This window comes from Lactuca saligna, chromosome 1 (genome assembly GCF_052625555.1).
Source record: "Lactuca saligna cultivar CGN05327 chromosome 1, ASM5262555v1, whole genome shotgun sequence".
Taxonomy (NCBI): Eukaryota; Viridiplantae; Streptophyta; class Magnoliopsida; order Asterales; family Asteraceae; genus Lactuca; species Lactuca saligna.
The window spans coordinates 20,351,979-20,369,078 of record NC_136417.1 but is presented as its reverse complement, the minus strand read 5'-3'; the positions used below and the strand labels follow the sequence as shown (position 1 = coordinate 20,369,078).

The 17,100-nt window shown below is 33.4% G+C and overlaps 3 protein-coding genes and 1 non-coding gene across 4 annotated transcripts; 3 read left to right on the top strand and 1 right to left on the bottom strand.

Annotated features, from left to right (window-relative positions):
• Window positions 1-924: 924 nt before the first annotated feature.
• LOC145028023 (small nucleolar RNA R71) lies at window positions 925-1,031 on the bottom strand. Its single transcript, XR_013675781.1, has one exon. It is a non-coding gene; the product is annotated as a small nucleolar RNA R71 (small nucleolar RNA).
• Window positions 1,032-3,358: 2,327 nt separating this feature from the next.
• On the top strand, window positions 3,359-7,798 carry LOC145026732 (monooxygenase 1-like). Its single transcript, XM_078976860.1, has 5 exons — window positions 3,359-3,631; window positions 5,826-5,873; window positions 5,966-6,134; window positions 6,252-6,480; window positions 6,573-7,798. Exons 1-5 carry the CDS (start codon window positions 3,396-3,398, stop codon window positions 7,061-7,063), a joined length of 1,173 nt encoding a protein of 390 aa, XP_078832986.1. The 5' UTR covers window positions 3,359-3,395; the 3' UTR covers window positions 7,064-7,798.
• Window positions 7,799-9,707: 1,909 nt separating this feature from the next.
• LOC145026716 (monooxygenase 1-like) lies at window positions 9,708-12,001 on the top strand. Its single transcript, XM_078976859.1, has 5 exons — window positions 9,708-10,065; window positions 10,652-10,699; window positions 10,789-10,957; window positions 11,068-11,296; window positions 11,385-12,001. Exons 1-5 carry the CDS (start codon window positions 9,818-9,820, stop codon window positions 11,873-11,875), a joined length of 1,185 nt encoding a protein of 394 aa, XP_078832985.1. The 5' UTR covers window positions 9,708-9,817; the 3' UTR covers window positions 11,876-12,001.
• A 2,618-nt stretch (window positions 12,002-14,619) lies between these two features.
• On the top strand, window positions 14,620-16,370 carry LOC145026700 (monooxygenase 1-like). The gene is made up of 5 exons (XM_078976858.1): window positions 14,620-14,898; window positions 15,038-15,085; window positions 15,156-15,324; window positions 15,421-15,649; window positions 15,748-16,370. The coding sequence occupies exons 1-5, from the start codon at window positions 14,663-14,665 to the stop codon at window positions 16,236-16,238; spliced, it is 1,173 nt and encodes a 390-aa protein (XP_078832984.1). The 5' UTR covers window positions 14,620-14,662; the 3' UTR covers window positions 16,239-16,370.
• The last annotated feature ends 730 nt before the right edge of the window (window positions 16,371-17,100 follow it).

Below are 17,100 nucleotides of genomic sequence, written 5' to 3'. Positions count from 1 at the left end.
AATTCTAATTTAATTGATCCTTTGTGTGGGATTTATCTTACACAAAGTTAACTAAAAGGTAATTTAGTAAGTAGTATAAGTTTCAATAAAAATCCGTTTTTAAAGTAACTAGAAAATTTTTCTGTTTTTTTTCTTGAACTCGCCGAGTGCACTCGTGCCGACTCGGCGAGTACATCGTTGTTTGCAATTTTAATTTTTTTTATTTTATTTTTGTTCTTTTTACGCATTTTTTGTTTTGTTTACAGTTGTTTCATGACCTAAGGATCTGATACACCTCTGGTCCCTCCTCTTGAAGACCCGGAATCCGCACTAAGGAGGAGCAAAGGCAAAATCGTTGCAGAATCCGCTTCTTCAAAGAACTCACCACTCAAAAACCTCAAGTCCGTTTTCAGCAAGAAGAGGAGCAGCAAATCAGGAGCATCCAGTGCCTCTTTGACAATCGGAGATCCAATTCAAGAAGACATCGAGTACGAGACCGAGGAAGAAGAAGAACCAACATATGAGCACGAATCCGAGTTTGAAGATGATTTAGCTATCGCTATGGATAATATCGATGAAGTCCCCATGGGGGAATGGAAGAAGAGGATGCGCGATGACACAGACCCGGGACTTGTGCAGCCCGCAATTCCCGTAACCGCTACTTTCGAGCTAAAGGGCCATATTCTCGCTCAACTCAAGGAGATTCCTTTTTATGGGAAAGACCACGAAGACGCCTAAAAGCACTTGGATGAAGTAAATGATGTGGCTGACTACTTCAATGTACCAAATGTGCCTCGCGATACCCAGCTACTTCGCATGCTTCCAGTCACGTTCAAGGGTGCTACAAAGGATTGGCTCAAGTCACTCCCTCCCAGATCAGTCACCACATGGGCCAAGATGAAAGAAGAATTCATAGACCACTTTTGCCCGCCTTCCAAGATAGCTAAGTTGAAGAAAGTCATCGCCAACTTCGAGCAACAACCCGAAGAATCTCTTTATGAAGCTTGGGAAAGGTACAAAGGTATGCTTAGAAATTGCCCACACCGTGACCTTAATAGCCAACAAGAGGTCTCCATTTTCTATGATGGAGTCAATGTCACCACAAGGCAATTGCTCGATTCACAAGGCCCGCTCACCAAAAATCCGCCCCCGGTAATCAAGGAGTTAATTGAAGAATTCTCTAAGCATTCTAGAGAATACCACAATCCAATAAATGAAGTAAGTCGGGGGGTAGTGAACTCGGCAAATGATAGCATGGCGGCGGTGATAGCTAAGCTCGATAGTCTAGATAGAAGGATGACAAAAATGGATCAAACAATCCATGCTATTCGAGTTGGATGCGAGAATTGTAGAGGGCTCCATCTCACAAAGGATTGTGATTTGGGTGAAAATGGAAACAAGACGGCTCAAGTGTTCTACTCAAGTGGCGATAGATACGACGAGAATTGGCGGAAACCGAAGAAGGAATGGCTCACATACGAAGAATATAAGAAGGCTAAGGAGGAGAAGTACAAGCAACAAGAGAGGAGATTTTATCAAAAGGAAGAACCAATAATGGAAAAGAAATCTGATTTAGAAGAAATGCTCACTAGATTCATAGCCGCGTCCGAAAAGAGACACAATGATCACGATGCTGCAATGCACGAGACCAGAAATATGATAAGGAATCAGCAGACATCCATTCTCAACATTGAGAAACAGCTGGGACAACTTGCACATCAAGTGAACGAAAGAAGACCAGGTCAACTTCCAAGTAACACCGAAAATAATCCAAGAATGGAGAATGTGAGTATTGTGACATCCAACTGTGAAGAAATTTTCACACAGGCACAGAGGATCTCCAATAGGAAGACAGAAAAAACAGAAGAGTCGGCTCCAGCTAAACCCGACCAGACTCGCCGAGTCCATGCGCTAATGACAAAACGGTCATTCCCTTAAAGCCATATAATCCCCCTTTGCCATTCCCAATTAGAGCCATGCCTATTGAAAAAGTGGCAGCTTATAGAGCTTTTATGGAGCATGTTAGACCCCTACAAGTCAATGTGTCATTTGTAGAAACGATGCTTCAAACGCCCAAGTATTTTAACTTACTAAAGGGTCTCTTTGTTGCTAGGAAAGATTTAGCTGAAGTCGCGGAAATAATATTGAGTGAGTTACCTGAAAAGAAGGGCGATCCGAGGAGTATCATTATTCGGTGCTAATTTGGAAATGCACTTGTCACTCAAGCATTGACCGATTCGGGTGCAAGCATCAATCTGATGCCTTTCTCTTTCTTCAAGAAGCTGAATTTACCGGAGCCAAGGCCGGTAAACATGAAAATCCATTTGGCAGACAAGACAACAATTCATCCAAGAGGCGTTTGCGAGGATCTTCTCATTAAAGTTGACAAGTTCATCTTTCCAGTAGACTTTGTGGTGCTTGATATGGAAGAAGACCTCGAAATTTCGATTATTTTGGGAAGGTCATTTTTAAACACCGCATGTGCTTTAAATGATGTATGTGAGTCTACACTAACATTAAGGGTTGGAGATGAGTCGGCAATATTTAGAGCTCTACCAGAGATCAAGCAAGAAGAGGAAGGAAAAGAAGAACTCTCATTTATCGATTTGGATGATGAGATACTACAAAAAGAACTTGCACTTTTGCAAGAAGAGGATCCAAGCAAGTTTTTGCTACCTTCTCGAGGTAATGGAGATATTGACAAAGACTTGGAGGAGATAGAAAAACTGCTGAAAGGAGCCGACTCGGAAAACACAGTGGAAATGGTGAAATGCGATCCGACTCGTCGAGTCACTTTCCTAGACTCGACGAGTCCAGTCGAAATTACCAAAAAACTGGACGATTTAGATCTGCGTGTTGTTAGTTCTCTGCATGAGTTGGACATAAATGTTTTTCCTCATGCCTTAGAAGAACAAACAACAGAAGTGGTGCCACATCATTTTTACTATAAAATTGTGGTTTCTTGCCACACCTAAGGAGTGGTGCTACACTTTATTTAAAAAAAAAATTAAATAAAAACTTTAATTTCTCCCCACCGAATCACAAACAGTCAAATTACCTACATCCAATCACAAATCGTGTCCATTTGTTGACGCACTGCGGTCTAAACCGCACCCAAGGACGGTGTTCGCTGCTTATGTGGCGAAACTGCACCACACTATATGCCTCCCCATACTTCCTTCGTAACACTGTTTTTTTTTTTTTTTTTTTTTTTTTGTCTTTTTCTTAATTTTCGAAAGAAACAAAAATAGTTTGATGACTTTCTTATCTTATCTTTTTGAAAATTCTGCATAGCCGTCTTGACTAGCTAGGTCCTACCGATTCAATACAGTGATGCACATGGATCCACCAATTTCTATATAATTGTATTATAGTATATTTTAGTAACAGTCACATCTAACAAAAGAGCTAAAGAGATGGGGGAAGTGGCGATGGACGATTATGAAGTAGTGATAATTGGAGCGGGGATCTGTGGATTAGCGACTGCCGTCGCTCTTCAGAAGAAAGGAATTAAAAGCGTAGTGATGGAGAGATCGGAAGCTCTGAGGAATATCACCGGTGCAGCTATCGGAATCCGCCAAAATGGTTGGCGAGCTTTGCATCAGCTTGGCGTCGCCGACGTCCTCCGTCGCACTGCTATCAATATTAAAAGGTATGTCATACTTTTTTTTTTTTTTGGATATTTAATTGATAAATACATAGTTTTATGTAGGTTTTGTTTCCAAACTTTAACGAATTTTATTTTATACATTTCATAAACTAAAAATATTTATTACCTTGGTAATTTTTGTCTTTCACTTTTTCTAGGACATTACAGAATAGGCATCTAATATATTAATGTAAAAAATAAAATTTTATAATTCAAAATCATTTATAAATTTTAGGAAATAACAACAAAATGGAGGTACTTTTTCTTTAGTAATTTATAAAATTTACACTGAAAACAATTATATAATAGCTATTTTATATAGAATATGGTATTAATGAAACCAAATTAACATTTGAGTAGCTTAATTTGATTTTTATTTTTTCTAATCTGTATGATCTCTCTGTTAACCTTTCTATACTTCGGGGACTTTATATCAAAAAACCATGGTTAACCCAAAGGCCAGGTTTACTAAAAACTATTGCAGTTTGAATTTTCTTTCCCTTTCTTTTAACCATTGAAAAAAATGTTATGATTTATTATTTTTTCAAAAAGTTTGGGAAATAAATATGTGATTTTTATTACCTTCAAAAATAAGTTTTTAAAAGCTCACATACTCACATGCACTCTTGACATTTAAAAAAATATTTATGACTTATTCACGAAAAATGATTCTAAGCTAATCTAACATTTATTTAAAAAGAATTTATCAACTATAGCTTGCTGCTACCATATAAGTTAATCCAAATTTTAAAAAACAAAATCATTTTATTACAACACAAAGCAATAAATACTTTAAACAAAAAGTGTAAGTGTTTATGGAGTTAAATAAACAATAAATCTTGATTCTATAAAAAGAGTATGGTTTGGATTTTCTCCATTCTAACCATCCGTTTTTTTTTTTTTTTTTTTTTTTTTTTTTTTTTTTTTTTTTTTTTTTTTTTTTTTTTTTCGATTTAACCACACACTTTGAAATTAAAAAAAAAAAAAAAAAACTTTAATCTGGTATGCTCACTCATTTTCAAACCCCTATAATCTTTTTTAAATTTGTTATTCGTCTTATGTTACTAGTTTTCTTAATCAAAAATTTATTTTGTAGGTAATTGAAATTATACGAGAATATAAGAATATGTTGTAGATGGAGTATATATAATTGTGCTTACGTGTTTAAAGTTAATCATTTTAGTTTTAAATATAAGTTGATTATTAGAAAAAAATGAAGGTAACAATTAACTCCTTCTTCATTGATTATCTAAATCATTATGCTACTATGTTCATATGGTAACAATCCATATATTGGTGATTAATCATAAATGCAACATTTCCGAATCATTATGAAATTCAGCAAACAATATGAAATTGCAGGGCCTCGAATGGATACTTCATGTGTACATTCAACTTTGATACTTCATCTATACATAGGATTCTTATCAAACCAATTCTATTAATTATAGTTTACCAAAGTTCACAAACTCTTGTTAATTTTTTTTTTAAGAACGTGGTCTCCAAAAATTATATAAATGGCCACACAAATTAACAATAATTGAATTTGTAACATTTGGTAAACCATATAGATCATTCATGCAAGTTTTGAAAATGATGAGACCATATTCACCAAAAAAACATTAGTAAATTCAGAGTTTTTGACATTTGATTATATATATATATATATATATATATATATATATATATATATATATATATATATATATATATATATATATATATATATATATATATATATCATGCAAATTCTATAAAGGTGTTTTAAATATTAGTAAATTCTATATGATTATAATTAAGCTTCATTGATAATAAGATACTATTTTGAAATACATTAAATTATTAAAAGGTTCACCAATAAAATAGGAAAAACATTTTATTCTGGTTAAAGATGTTTGTTTTTTCATAATTAAAGTTTTTGTGGTTAAATCTTAAACAAAAAACTAGAAGGTTAAACCGAAAAAATCCAAAATTATAGCGTTTTTATAAAATTCAAAATGTTATGGTTTCCTCTGAAATCCCTTCTACCAGGAAATGGTGTTTTTTTGAAAAATAAAAAATTAAAATCTAGGTCGTTAAACGAAAAATAAATAAATGGTTAAATCAAAAAAGTCTAAAACAAAGAGTTTTTATAGAATTTGGTATCATTGAAAGTTGAAACTACCACGGATTAAATATATTACCCCGGTCTTTGTAGAGAACGTATTGTAGGGCTCGATGGGGGGAAGCAACAGGAAATGCCGATGTAAGTTACAGTAGATTAAAACATTTTATTCAGTTTTCATGATTGAAAAAACATTGTTAATTGAAACTCATTTGTTTATCAATGAACGACAGGAAAGGCGAAATTCGTTGCTTGAGAAGGAAAGATCTTATAGATACTCTCTATGCTGCACTTCCTCCGACCTCTGTCAAGTTTGGATGCGAACTTGAATCTATAAAATTGGACCCGAATACTACAAAACCAGTTCTTCGATTCATCGATGGGAGCTTCATTACCCCCAAGGTCTTAACTTGATTGAGTAAAAGAACTACCATTGATCGGTGTTAATGGCAATTCTGAATTGATTATCTGGTTCTTCATATGTTCAATAAGAACAACGATACATGTTTGTTCTTGCAGGTTGTAATTGGCTGTGAAGGAGGCAAGTCAATCGTTGCCAATTTCCTTAACCTCAAGCCTACGAAGATGTTTCCCTTATGCGGAGTTAGAGGTTTATCAAACTATCCCAATGGTCATCCATTCGACCAAGAGTTTGCTCGTTTCAGGAAAGATAATAATCTTGTGGGAAGAATTCCAATGGACAATAACTTAGTCTACTGGTTTTGTGCGCACCCTTACTTTCCTAAAGGTCATTTATCATCACGATTACATACATTTCACTTCATTTGTTCTTCGTTTGCTTAGATTTTTCCGTTTTCGTTTTTCCAATTATGATAACAGATGACAGAATTTGGGAAGATCCGGAGGCAATACGGCAATCTACCCTAGCATTGCTAAGTGATTATCCCCAAGAAGTTAAAGAAATGATAGAGATTGCGGATGCAAATTCGTTGTCTTTTACACGTTTAAGATATCGTGCACCATGGGACTTGCTAAGGGGGACGTTTTGTAAAGGAAGAGTGACAGTTGCTGGGGACGCTATGCATGTGATGGGTCCGTTTCTAGGGCAAGGTGGTTCAGCAGGTTTAGAAGATGCGGTGGTGTTGGCTAGGAACTTGGCTCAAATGGGTTTGGACAATGTGGAAGAAGCGTTTAATCTCTATGTAAAAGAACGAAGAATGAGGGTGGTTCGATTATCGTTGCAGACTTATTTCACGGGTATGCTATTGGGAGCTTCTTCGCGTCTAAAGCAGTTTATGTATGTTGTGTTATTGTCTCTTCTCTTTCGCAACTCGAGTGGCCATGTTGATTATGATTGTGGTAGTCTTTGATGCGTTTAGAGATCTTTAGACTCGGATCATGTTACTAGTTATTTTCATTAAACAAGTTTACTTATAGGATTAGGGCAAATATATGAACCAAATAAGTTGTATAATCAAATAAACAATCAATCCTAATGATATTAGGAGTTCTTCACAACGACTTACTTGCTGTGATAGAGGAGTTTCAATGTGATCTTGAGAGATTTAGGTGGTGAGTTGGTTGTGTGACATAGTGAAACCGAAGGTCAACACAGTCTGATGCTGCTGGTAGCTCCCATGGGGCCAATTTTCGCCTTAAGCAAATTATAGATGATTTTACCCCTGTTTTAAAAATGGTTGTTCTTGAGATATTTTCCCTATCATGGACTGGTACCTTGTTGAAGTTCAATCTAAAGTCGTTGGAAGTTTCAAACTAGCTGACAATTCGCCAGTGTAATTTTTGGACGACTTTACCCCTCGGGTACTATGGAAGTTTAATGATGGCAGATCGTTTAATTGGTGGGATCTATCACCATCAATACATTGTTTCAGGTACTATGGAAGTATTTGACTTCATACCCACACGACTTCAAAGCGTCGGGTGAACTCTGTAGATGGGTTTTACAAACTCATCATGACTTCTTGTCTATCGGTAAGTTCCAAGGTGCGTCTTAAGGGGATATATCTTTTTGTGTATAAATATGTATTTTATGTATTTGTATGTATAAAGCATATTTTATTTGTATAGTCTATATTTGATGTATTTGTAGGGTGGTATTTTAACTAACTAAAAGCAAATTTATTTGTATAATACATACCATATGGACTAAAATGTATAAGGCTAAATGATGTAGTGATATTTTTACCTATCAAAATCTCCTGTCACATAGGTGTCACATATGTGCCACATAAGTATTTGATATTTTTGTTATGTTTTGACTATGAGTGGGGTGGGGTGCCATTTATTGCCTACAATTAGGAGGGAGGGAGGGAAAGAGATTGTCGTGGGCAAAGAAATAGGTTGAGGGTCGGTATTTACAATCAACAATATTTCCCGTCAGAATGCTAACGGCAAATAGATCATGACACGATACAATCTAACAAACTATCAAACACTTCCTAATATATATTTTGTGCATTTATATATTTATATGTATAAACAAGTATCTTTTTAATTGGTCAATAGTTCAATTCACATAAGATTTAAAAAGACATCATTTTAGCCACATACATTACTTGAGGTTGAAGGTTAAAGCCTTGTTGTGAACATATGTGTAATTAAGGAGTAGATTAGATTTCCTGTTCAAAAAAAATTTCAATATTTTTGCTTTTAATAATAGTTTTTAGTAGAAGGGTTGGTTAATAACATGTCTGTGTAACAGGAAATTTTAAAAAAAGAAAGCCTTTGAATTCAATCTCAAACAAATAGTAACCCTTCGGTATATGTGTATATATATATATATATATATATATATATATATATATATATATATATATATATATATATATATATATATATATATATATATATATATATATATATATATATATATATAGGATTAAATTCAAATGAGAACACTATTTAATGTGAGAACGTGAAAACACTACTTCATGTTATGATTCTACTATGAATTTAATATGTATAGTATTGTAGTAATTATAATACGAATATATTCAATTTTATATTGCTATTCTACTATAAAATTGATATATATATATATATATATATATATATATATATATATATATATATATATATATATATATATATATATATATATATATATATATATGTGTGTGTGTGTGTGTGTAGTAATTTAGTAAATTCTAATGTGAATGATAAATATGTGATTATTCATATATTCGGTGATGAATAATGTCATAAAGTTGTACATACAAAATTTTAATGTGAATATTAATGTGTGATTGTTCGTATATTTATTGATGAATAATATCATATCATTGTATATACAAAATTCATAGTAGAATAGTAATATAAAGTAGTGTTCTCAGCGTTCTCACACTAAATAGTGTTCTTATTTGAACTTAACCCTATATATATATATATATATATATATATATATATATATATATATATATATATATATATATATATATATATATATATATATATATATATATATATATATATATATATCCTCCTACTTTTTTCTTACTTGTCCTATCCATATAAAATAATGTCAAATAGCTTAAATATTATTAATTTTATTATTAAAATGTAATATTTGTCACCATTCAAATGAATAAAAAAATAAATAGAAAAAAAAATGTAACATGAATTTCTTTATCCATTTTTGAATGATTTCACAATTTCAACCCACATAAGAATAGGATGTAAGACGGCTTCATTTTAGCCCACTTAGGTTGCAAACACAAACCAATCAACCGTTAGGACGGGCTATACAAAGTAACATTGGATTTCCTTTGATAACAGTTATCAAATTTCAGAGTATTTTCTGCACAGTTTAAAAAGCTAATTATCAAATTATGACGTTAACCTGGTTTAACCATATACTAAAATTTTCTCACAAAAGAATTTTTTTTTTTTTTTTTTTTTGAAACTACGATGTAAATGTTTCAGCAAAAATTTATGGTTTTTCGCTGATTTATAATTTGGAATGCGCGACTATTTTGCATAGCCGTCTTTGGTTATTCAATTACCAGTGGGTACATGGACCCACCGACTAACATATATGTAAATTAGGATTTAGGACGGACATCATCACAGATTCACATCTAGAAAACGTCAAAGAGTGGTAAGAGATGGGGAAAGACTTGGCGATGGATGATAATAATGATTATGAAGTAGTGATAATTGGGGCGGGGATTTGTGGATTAGCAACAGCTGTGTCTCTTCAGAAGAAGGGAATTAAAAGCGTAGTGATGGAGGCATCGGAATCTCTGAGGAACATCACCGGAGCAGCAATCACAATCCACCAAAATGGTTGGCGAGCTCTGGATCATCTGGGCGTGGCTGATACCCTCCGTCGCACTACCATACCTATTCAAAGGTTCCTCATACTTTTCCTCTCTTTGTGTTTTGGATTTATAATTTGATGAATAAATACATTATTCTAAGAGATTTATCTCCACATATTTTCATAAATTTAAAACATTTTACAGTAAGCTACAGGAAAGGCCCCTGTGTTAAGTCAATGTTTTTGGATCGAGTTCCTGAAAGACTTTATTTATTTATTTTTAATATCGTTACGGCGTTTTCAATGCCACTCAAAAGCTCATATAGCATATTTTACATTATTTTGATGTAAACATTTTACAGTAAGCTACACGAAAGGCCCCTGTGTAAGCTCATATTTATTTTTTAACTCCCTTATTCCATAAGATTACAAAATATATACAAACAATATGTTACAGGAAGTCCCTAAATAATTAATAGCAAAGATCACAACTTCCAAAATACAAACCCCCTTATATAAAAAAAAAATTTCCTTTTTTTAAATCAGCTGTTCCAAAGAATGCCTAAGAATTTTGTTAACTCGTGATATTTTACCTAAAATAGTAATAAGATGTTCGTGAGGAATTATTACCGCAATATGATAATCTTCATGAATTAACGGTACTTCCCGGTCTGTGTAGTGAACGAATGGTAGAGCTCGATGGGTGGAAACAACAGAAAACCTCAATGTAATATACTACATTTTGGTCATTTTTCAAAACTTCAAAAAACATCACTCAACGCCAATTTTTATCATTTGTTTATTGATGTACAATAGAAAAGGTGAAACTCGTTGCTTGAGGAGGAAGGATCTCATCGACACTCTTTACGCTGCACTTCCTCCAGCCACCGTCAAGTTCGGATGCAAACTTGAATCTATAAAATTTGACTCAAAAACTACCAAATCAGTTCTTCAATTCAACGATGGAAGTTTCATTATCGCCAAGGTCATAACTTGATTGAGTAGAAGAACTACAATTACTCAGTTTTAATGGCAGTTTTGAGTCGATTCCGGTTCGCTATTTTTGTGACTGATAGTTGTTCTTGGTGCTCGTAGGTCATCATTGGCTGCGAAGGAGGCACGTCAATCGTTGCCAATTTCCTTAATCTCAAACCTACCAAGATGTTTCCATTTTGTGAAGTTAGAGGCTTATCAAACTACCCCAATGGTCATTCATTCGACTATGAGTTTACTCGTTTCAGGAAAAACAACAATCTAGTCGGAAGAACTCCGATCGACGATAAGTTGGTCTACTGGTTCTATACGCAACCTCTAGTTACTGGAGGTCGTTTTTGCCGCGTTTACATCAATTTTACTTCATTTGTTCTTTGTTCACTTTATCCTATTTCGTTTTTCTTCAATTATGATAACAGATGAAAGAAGCTGGGAAGATCCTGAGTCAATACGAAGATCAACTCTAGCGTTGCTAAACGATTATCCTCAAGAAATTAAAGAAATGATCGAAATTGCAGATGAAAATTCGTTGTCTTTTTCACATTTAAGATATCGTTCACCATTGGAGTTGCTGACTGGGTCATTTTGTAAGGGAAAAGTGACGATTGCTGGGGATGCTATGCATGTGATGGGTCCATTTCTAGGGCAAGGTGGTTCATCAGCGTTAGAAGATGCAGTTGTGATAGCTAACAAATTGGATGAAACCGGTTTGGATCATGTTGAAGATGCGTTTAATATGTATGTGAAACAGAGACGAATGAGGGTGGTTGGATTATCGGTGCAGACGTATCTCACTGGTATGCTATTGGGAGCTTCATCGAGTCTGAAGAAGGTTATGTATATTGTGCTATTGTCTCTTCTCTTTCGCAATCCGAGTGGTCATGTTGATTATGATTGTGGTGGTGTTTGATATACAATCGAATAAACTAGATTACATATGAAAAGCAATCCGCGTAAAATACGGGGAATGTAGAAAAAATACATATGAAAAGCAATGTATTTTCAATTTTTTTGGTCTAGAATAACATATTTCTTACATTTGTATTATAAAAAGATTAGTTTTATTTTTAAAATATTTCAAACTAAACTATTGTATTTTAAAAGTATATTGTTATAATTGATTGTCAATAAATAGCAATGTACTTAAGTTTAGACACAATCAAATTTGGCCCATAATAGTTGTAGGTGGGACAAAAAAACAAAAGTAAATTTCTATGTTTTGCAATTAGCTTGAAACAGGTTAAAGCAAGATTGTCGCATACACATACACATAGTCTCATATCTATTACAATGTTGTAACGAAAAGAAATGAAACTAAGATGCTACAATACAATGGTTAAATAAAATAAAATTTAAGAAACAATTATTAAAAAATAAAATAAAATAATAACATTGTACTATTTAAATACAATGGTTAAATAAAAAGTTATTAAAAATAAAAATAAATATAGAAAGAAAGTGTGTTTTTATTTCTTGTAGCTAGCCCATGATTGGGCTAAATGCAAAAAAAATAGCAATATACTTTCCGACTTCCAAGTGTTTTCACTTATTGAAATGACCAAAATGACAAAAATTGACTTGAATGATAAAAATGATATTTTTTTTTTGTCAAAATATATTATTACAATAAAGACCCCAATTTCTAGGAATTATGTCATTTAGCTCCTTATGACACACACACACACTCTCTCGTAACTTATTACAGATTTAGGGTCACTATTCATTTAGTAATTTCTATCCATTTATTTATTTAATAAAGGAGATGTTACACTATTGTATGATTTTGATTGATATGATTGGATGATTTATGTATGGAGCTAATCTGGGCTCAGAGTCATTGTGGACTCGAGGTTGATACGGACCCGACACAACTAATTGTTGTTATTTAGGGTTGATACGAATTCGGGGGGTTGATACGGACCTGACACAACCACGTGTAGTAATATTATGTGTATGATGTATGTGGTAATTTTGGGAAGCTTACCAAGCTTTTTGCTTATAGTTATGTTTGTGGTTTTAAATACTTTTACTACTAAAGTGAAGGGTCTGACATGATCGCAGTGCCTCCACCAATGTTCCGTATTTTTTCTAATATTTAAATTTGTACTCTAATGATTTCTCTCATTTGACATACTTTGTTTGGGTTTGTTATGAACACTTGATGGTTTTCAGTTAAATTAAAAATGAAAATTGATCCATGTTTTTTTGGATGTTACACCGGATATAATGACAACCAGAACCTATCAGATATATCCGAGACTTTAAATTTGAATTTTACGTAAAGAAAATCTCTAAATTTCAATTTTACTAACATAGTTTAAAGATTTTACAAAATATAGAAATATTCATAGACTGCATAAAAACTATAAATAAAATTTCTACCAAATTTATGTACTTACATGAAAAATCAAGTAGAAAAAATTTATCTTAGTGATATTTGAAGTTATAATAGATAAACGAAAGAAGAAAAAAAAATATACATGAGGTTATATTCGATAAACAAATAAGGAAAAATATAATTTCAACCAAGTAATTACTAATAAGTTGGATTACTTGGATTAAATATTAGGAATTGCAAAATTTACTATAAATATATTTTTGTATTATTTTTCTATATTAATATCTACCAAAGACGGTTTATGATCAGGGATACCCATCTCTGGTTAATTTGGAGATTCATAGGTTAAACCATGTGCGAGTTTTGGATTTCTTGTTATGTATGAGGTTTATTTTCAAATGAATTAGATATCCATGTAGAAAAATTTCATGGAATAAAAAAAAGCTGAAAAATAGAAAATTTCCATATTTGATATCCTGACTTTAGGGGGCTTGTAAGCCAATGAATATGAAATCAAAAATGACAAAATTATAGTCTAAAATCATGTAAAAACTCTAAACTACAAGTTGGAAAAAACTTCATCTAATTTGACTTCAAACGAATCAAATATGCATGTTTTAAAAATATCACATAATGCAAAAAAACTGAAAAACATAAAATTTCTAGCTTTTATATCCTGACTTTGGGGAACTATAAGTCAGTGAATATAAAACGAAAAACAACAAGATTGTAGTTTAAAATCATGTACAAACTATAAATCACACTATAGAAAAAAAATTGTGTCAATCTGATTTTAAATGAATGAGATATGCATGTTATAAACTTTTCATAGAAACTGATTTTGGTGGCAAAAGCTAGTTCCGACACTTAAACCCGGTTTACCCGGGCCCAAATGACTTGAAATTCGGATTACCTGGAACCTCGATAAAATCATTCTTTGAACCCAAAACCCAGATCAGTTTTACATATTCCAGTTCTAACGATTCTGGTTTTAGTTGCGGTTCCGGTCCGATTTTAAATCTCATTTCTAATACGGACCCCTCACTCATATAAATTATCAAATCATAAGGTACAAACACTATTTCCCTCACAAATTGTATACACAAAAATAATTTAGAGGTACGTATAAAAGTACTCAATATAATCGTATAAAATGAAAAGTCGTGGAAATAAAATGTATTAAAAAAAAGACTTAAAGAGTAAAGTTATATGTAAAACTTTTTAAATATTTATTGATGATTGTGGGACTAATTTTGCCAAATTGCACTATTTATAAAAAATAAAAATAAAAACCAAAATTATTTATTGAAGCTTGCAAACTTTTGGGGATAACACCATTTCCATAAGAGAAGTAAGGAGATGGGGGGAGTGGTGATGGATAGTAATTTGGTGATTATAATCGGGGCGGGGATTTGTGGATTAGCGACTGCCCTCGCTCTTCACAAGAAAGGCATTAAAAGTTTAGTATTCGAGAGATCAGAAAATTTAAGGAACACCACCGGAACAGCAATCGGAATCCTCCAAAATGGCTGGCGTGCTCTCGATCAGCTTGGCGTCGCCGACGTTCTCCGCCGCACCGCTTTCCCTATTTTTAGGTATCTCATATTTTTGTCTCTTTCAACAAAACGAAATCGAGCTAATATTCTATAATCAATTCGTAAGATACATTCAGCCAATTGTAAAATATCATGCTGGTAACTGATCTTATTGTCATACTCTAATATTCTCGGCCAGGGAACGAATGGTGTTGCTGGATGGGATGAAGCAACAAGTAATGCCGATGTATGTGACTCAATCTTGGTTTAAATCATTTTGTTCATTTTTATGGCATGCAACTTTTAATGTTTGTTAGGAAAGGCGAAAGTCGTTCCTTGAAAAGGAAGGATCTTTTAGACGCTCTGTATGCTGCACTTCCACCGGCTACTGTCAAGTTTGGATGCGAGCTTGAATCCATAAAATTGGACCCGAAAACTACAAGACCGATTCTTCGTTTCATTGATGGAAGCTCCATTATCGCCAAGGTGTTAACTTTATTAAGTACAAGAACTAGAATTGATTTGTTTTAATGGCAATTTTATTGATTCAGTAAGAATGACAATACTTTTTCGTATTTGTAGGCTGTAATTGGTTGCGATGGAGCCAAATCCATCGTTGCTGAATTCCTTAATCTCAATCCTACCAAGATGTTCCCCTTACGTAGCGTTAGAGGTTTATCAAACTACCCAAATGGTCATTCGTTTGAGTATGAGCTTTATCGTATCACAAAAGACAACAATCTTGTCGGAAGAGTTCCAATTGATAATAACTTGGTCTACTGGTTTTGTCCGCAACCTAATGTTCCCGGAGGTGGTTTATTATTTATTACATGTTCCAAGTAAAATTTGCTTCATTTTTAATCCTCATTTACATTTGCTCATTTCGATTTTCTTCAATTATCATAATAGATGAAAGAATCTGGGAAGATCCAGAGGCAATACGACAATCAACCTTGGAGTTGTTAGGTGATTTTCCCGAAGAAATTAAAGAAATGATTGAAATAGCGGATGCAAATTCATTGTCTTTTACACATTTAAGATATCGTGCACCATGGAACTTGCTAAGGGGGACGTTTTGTAAAGGAAGAGTGACAGTTGCTGGGGACGCTATGCATGTGATGGGTCCGTTTCTAGGGCAAGGTGGTTCAGCAGGTTTAGAAGATGCGGTGGTGTTGGCTAGGAACTTGGCTCAAGTGGGTTTGGACAATGTGGAAGAAGCGTTTAATCTCTATGTAAAAGAACGAAGAATGAGGGTAGTTCGATTATCTTTGCAGACGTACCTCACGGGTATGGTAATGGGAACCTCTTCACTTCTAAAGAGGCTTATTTGTATTGTGTTCCTGTTTCTTCTCTTCCGCAACCCGAGTGTGCATGTAGATTATGATTGTGGTCGTCTTTAATGTGTTAGACAGATCTTTAGACTCGGATGTTACTAGTGTTTTTGACTAAACAAGTTTACTTAAAGGATTAGGACAAATCTGTGAACCATATAACTTGTATATTTAAATAAAGAATTAATCAGAATAATCAAAGTATTTGTAATTAGTGATAAGCGTGGTGCGATTTTAGGATAAAACAAAACCGCAAAATTCGCTGGGTGCGATTTTTGAGTGGCTCGGTTTTGTGGTTTTCAAATGCGGTGTTGGTTTCATGTCAGTTTTAAACCGAGTCAAACATGGGTCTTTTTTTTTTTTTTTTTTTTTTTTTTTTTTTTTTTTTTAATGTTCATTACTTCATTTGCAGCCCAAAGTCCGAAACTTATTTTTTATAATTCATTTGGACAAACAGGCTTGCTGCCCCGTAGTTACACAAACAATCGAAAAGATATGAAATAATAAGTATGGTAAAGCTATAACCTTTCTTTTGCACGTAAGGTTTTATAGTAGGGATTGTATGAGAAAGTCAGAAGTTGCACAATTATAGAAAAAAAAATTCAAAAAATTTCACACTGCGTACTGAAAAGTCAGGTGTTGCACGGGCCATTGTGTGCCCTATACTAAAACTGCAGTGACCATTAGTTAGTCTATTAGTCTTACATTTCCATTTAAAGTACCTACTTGTTAGAAATTCGGGTTATAGATATACTTGCATTAGTGTGAGTTGTGAAACACTTTCAGATTAAAGCATTTCGAGGGTACACTCAAAATCTCTAATCGGATGAAACTCACTATTTTTCTAAAATATAGAATGAAGAAGATGTTATGAATTTGTACCCAAAAGAGAATCCAAAATTGATCATATATAACAGAAAACTAACTTTCT

Bases quoted from the DNA above. Each gene is read 5' to 3' on its own strand.
- LOC145026732 (XM_078976860.1), top strand. From the start codon at position 3,396: ATGGGGGAAGTGGCGATGGACGATTATGAAGTAGTGATAATTGGAGCG. The intron at 5,874-5,965 runs GTAAGTTACAGT...AATGAACGACAG, and splicing joins AAGCAACAGGAAATGCCGAT to GAAAGGCGAAATTCGTTGCT. The intron at 6,481-6,572 runs GTCATTTATCAT...TTATGATAACAG, and splicing joins GCACCCTTACTTTCCTAAAG to ATGACAGAATTTGGGAAGAT.
- LOC145026716 (XM_078976859.1), top strand. From the start codon at position 9,818: ATGGGGAAAGACTTGGCGATGGATGATAATAATGATTATGAAGTAGTG. The intron at 10,066-10,651 runs GTTCCTCATACT...CGGTCTGTGTAG, and splicing joins ACTACCATACCTATTCAAAG to TGAACGAATGGTAGAGCTCG. The intron at 10,700-10,788 runs GTAATATACTAC...GATGTACAATAG, and splicing joins AAACAACAGAAAACCTCAAT to AAAAGGTGAAACTCGTTGCT.
- LOC145026700 (XM_078976858.1), top strand. From the start codon at position 14,663: ATGGGGGGAGTGGTGATGGATAGTAATTTGGTGATTATAATCGGGGCG. The intron at 14,899-15,037 runs GTATCTCATATT...ATTCTCGGCCAG, and splicing joins ACCGCTTTCCCTATTTTTAG to GGAACGAATGGTGTTGCTGG. The intron at 15,086-15,155 runs GTATGTGACTCA...AATGTTTGTTAG, and splicing joins AAGCAACAAGTAATGCCGAT to GAAAGGCGAAAGTCGTTCCT.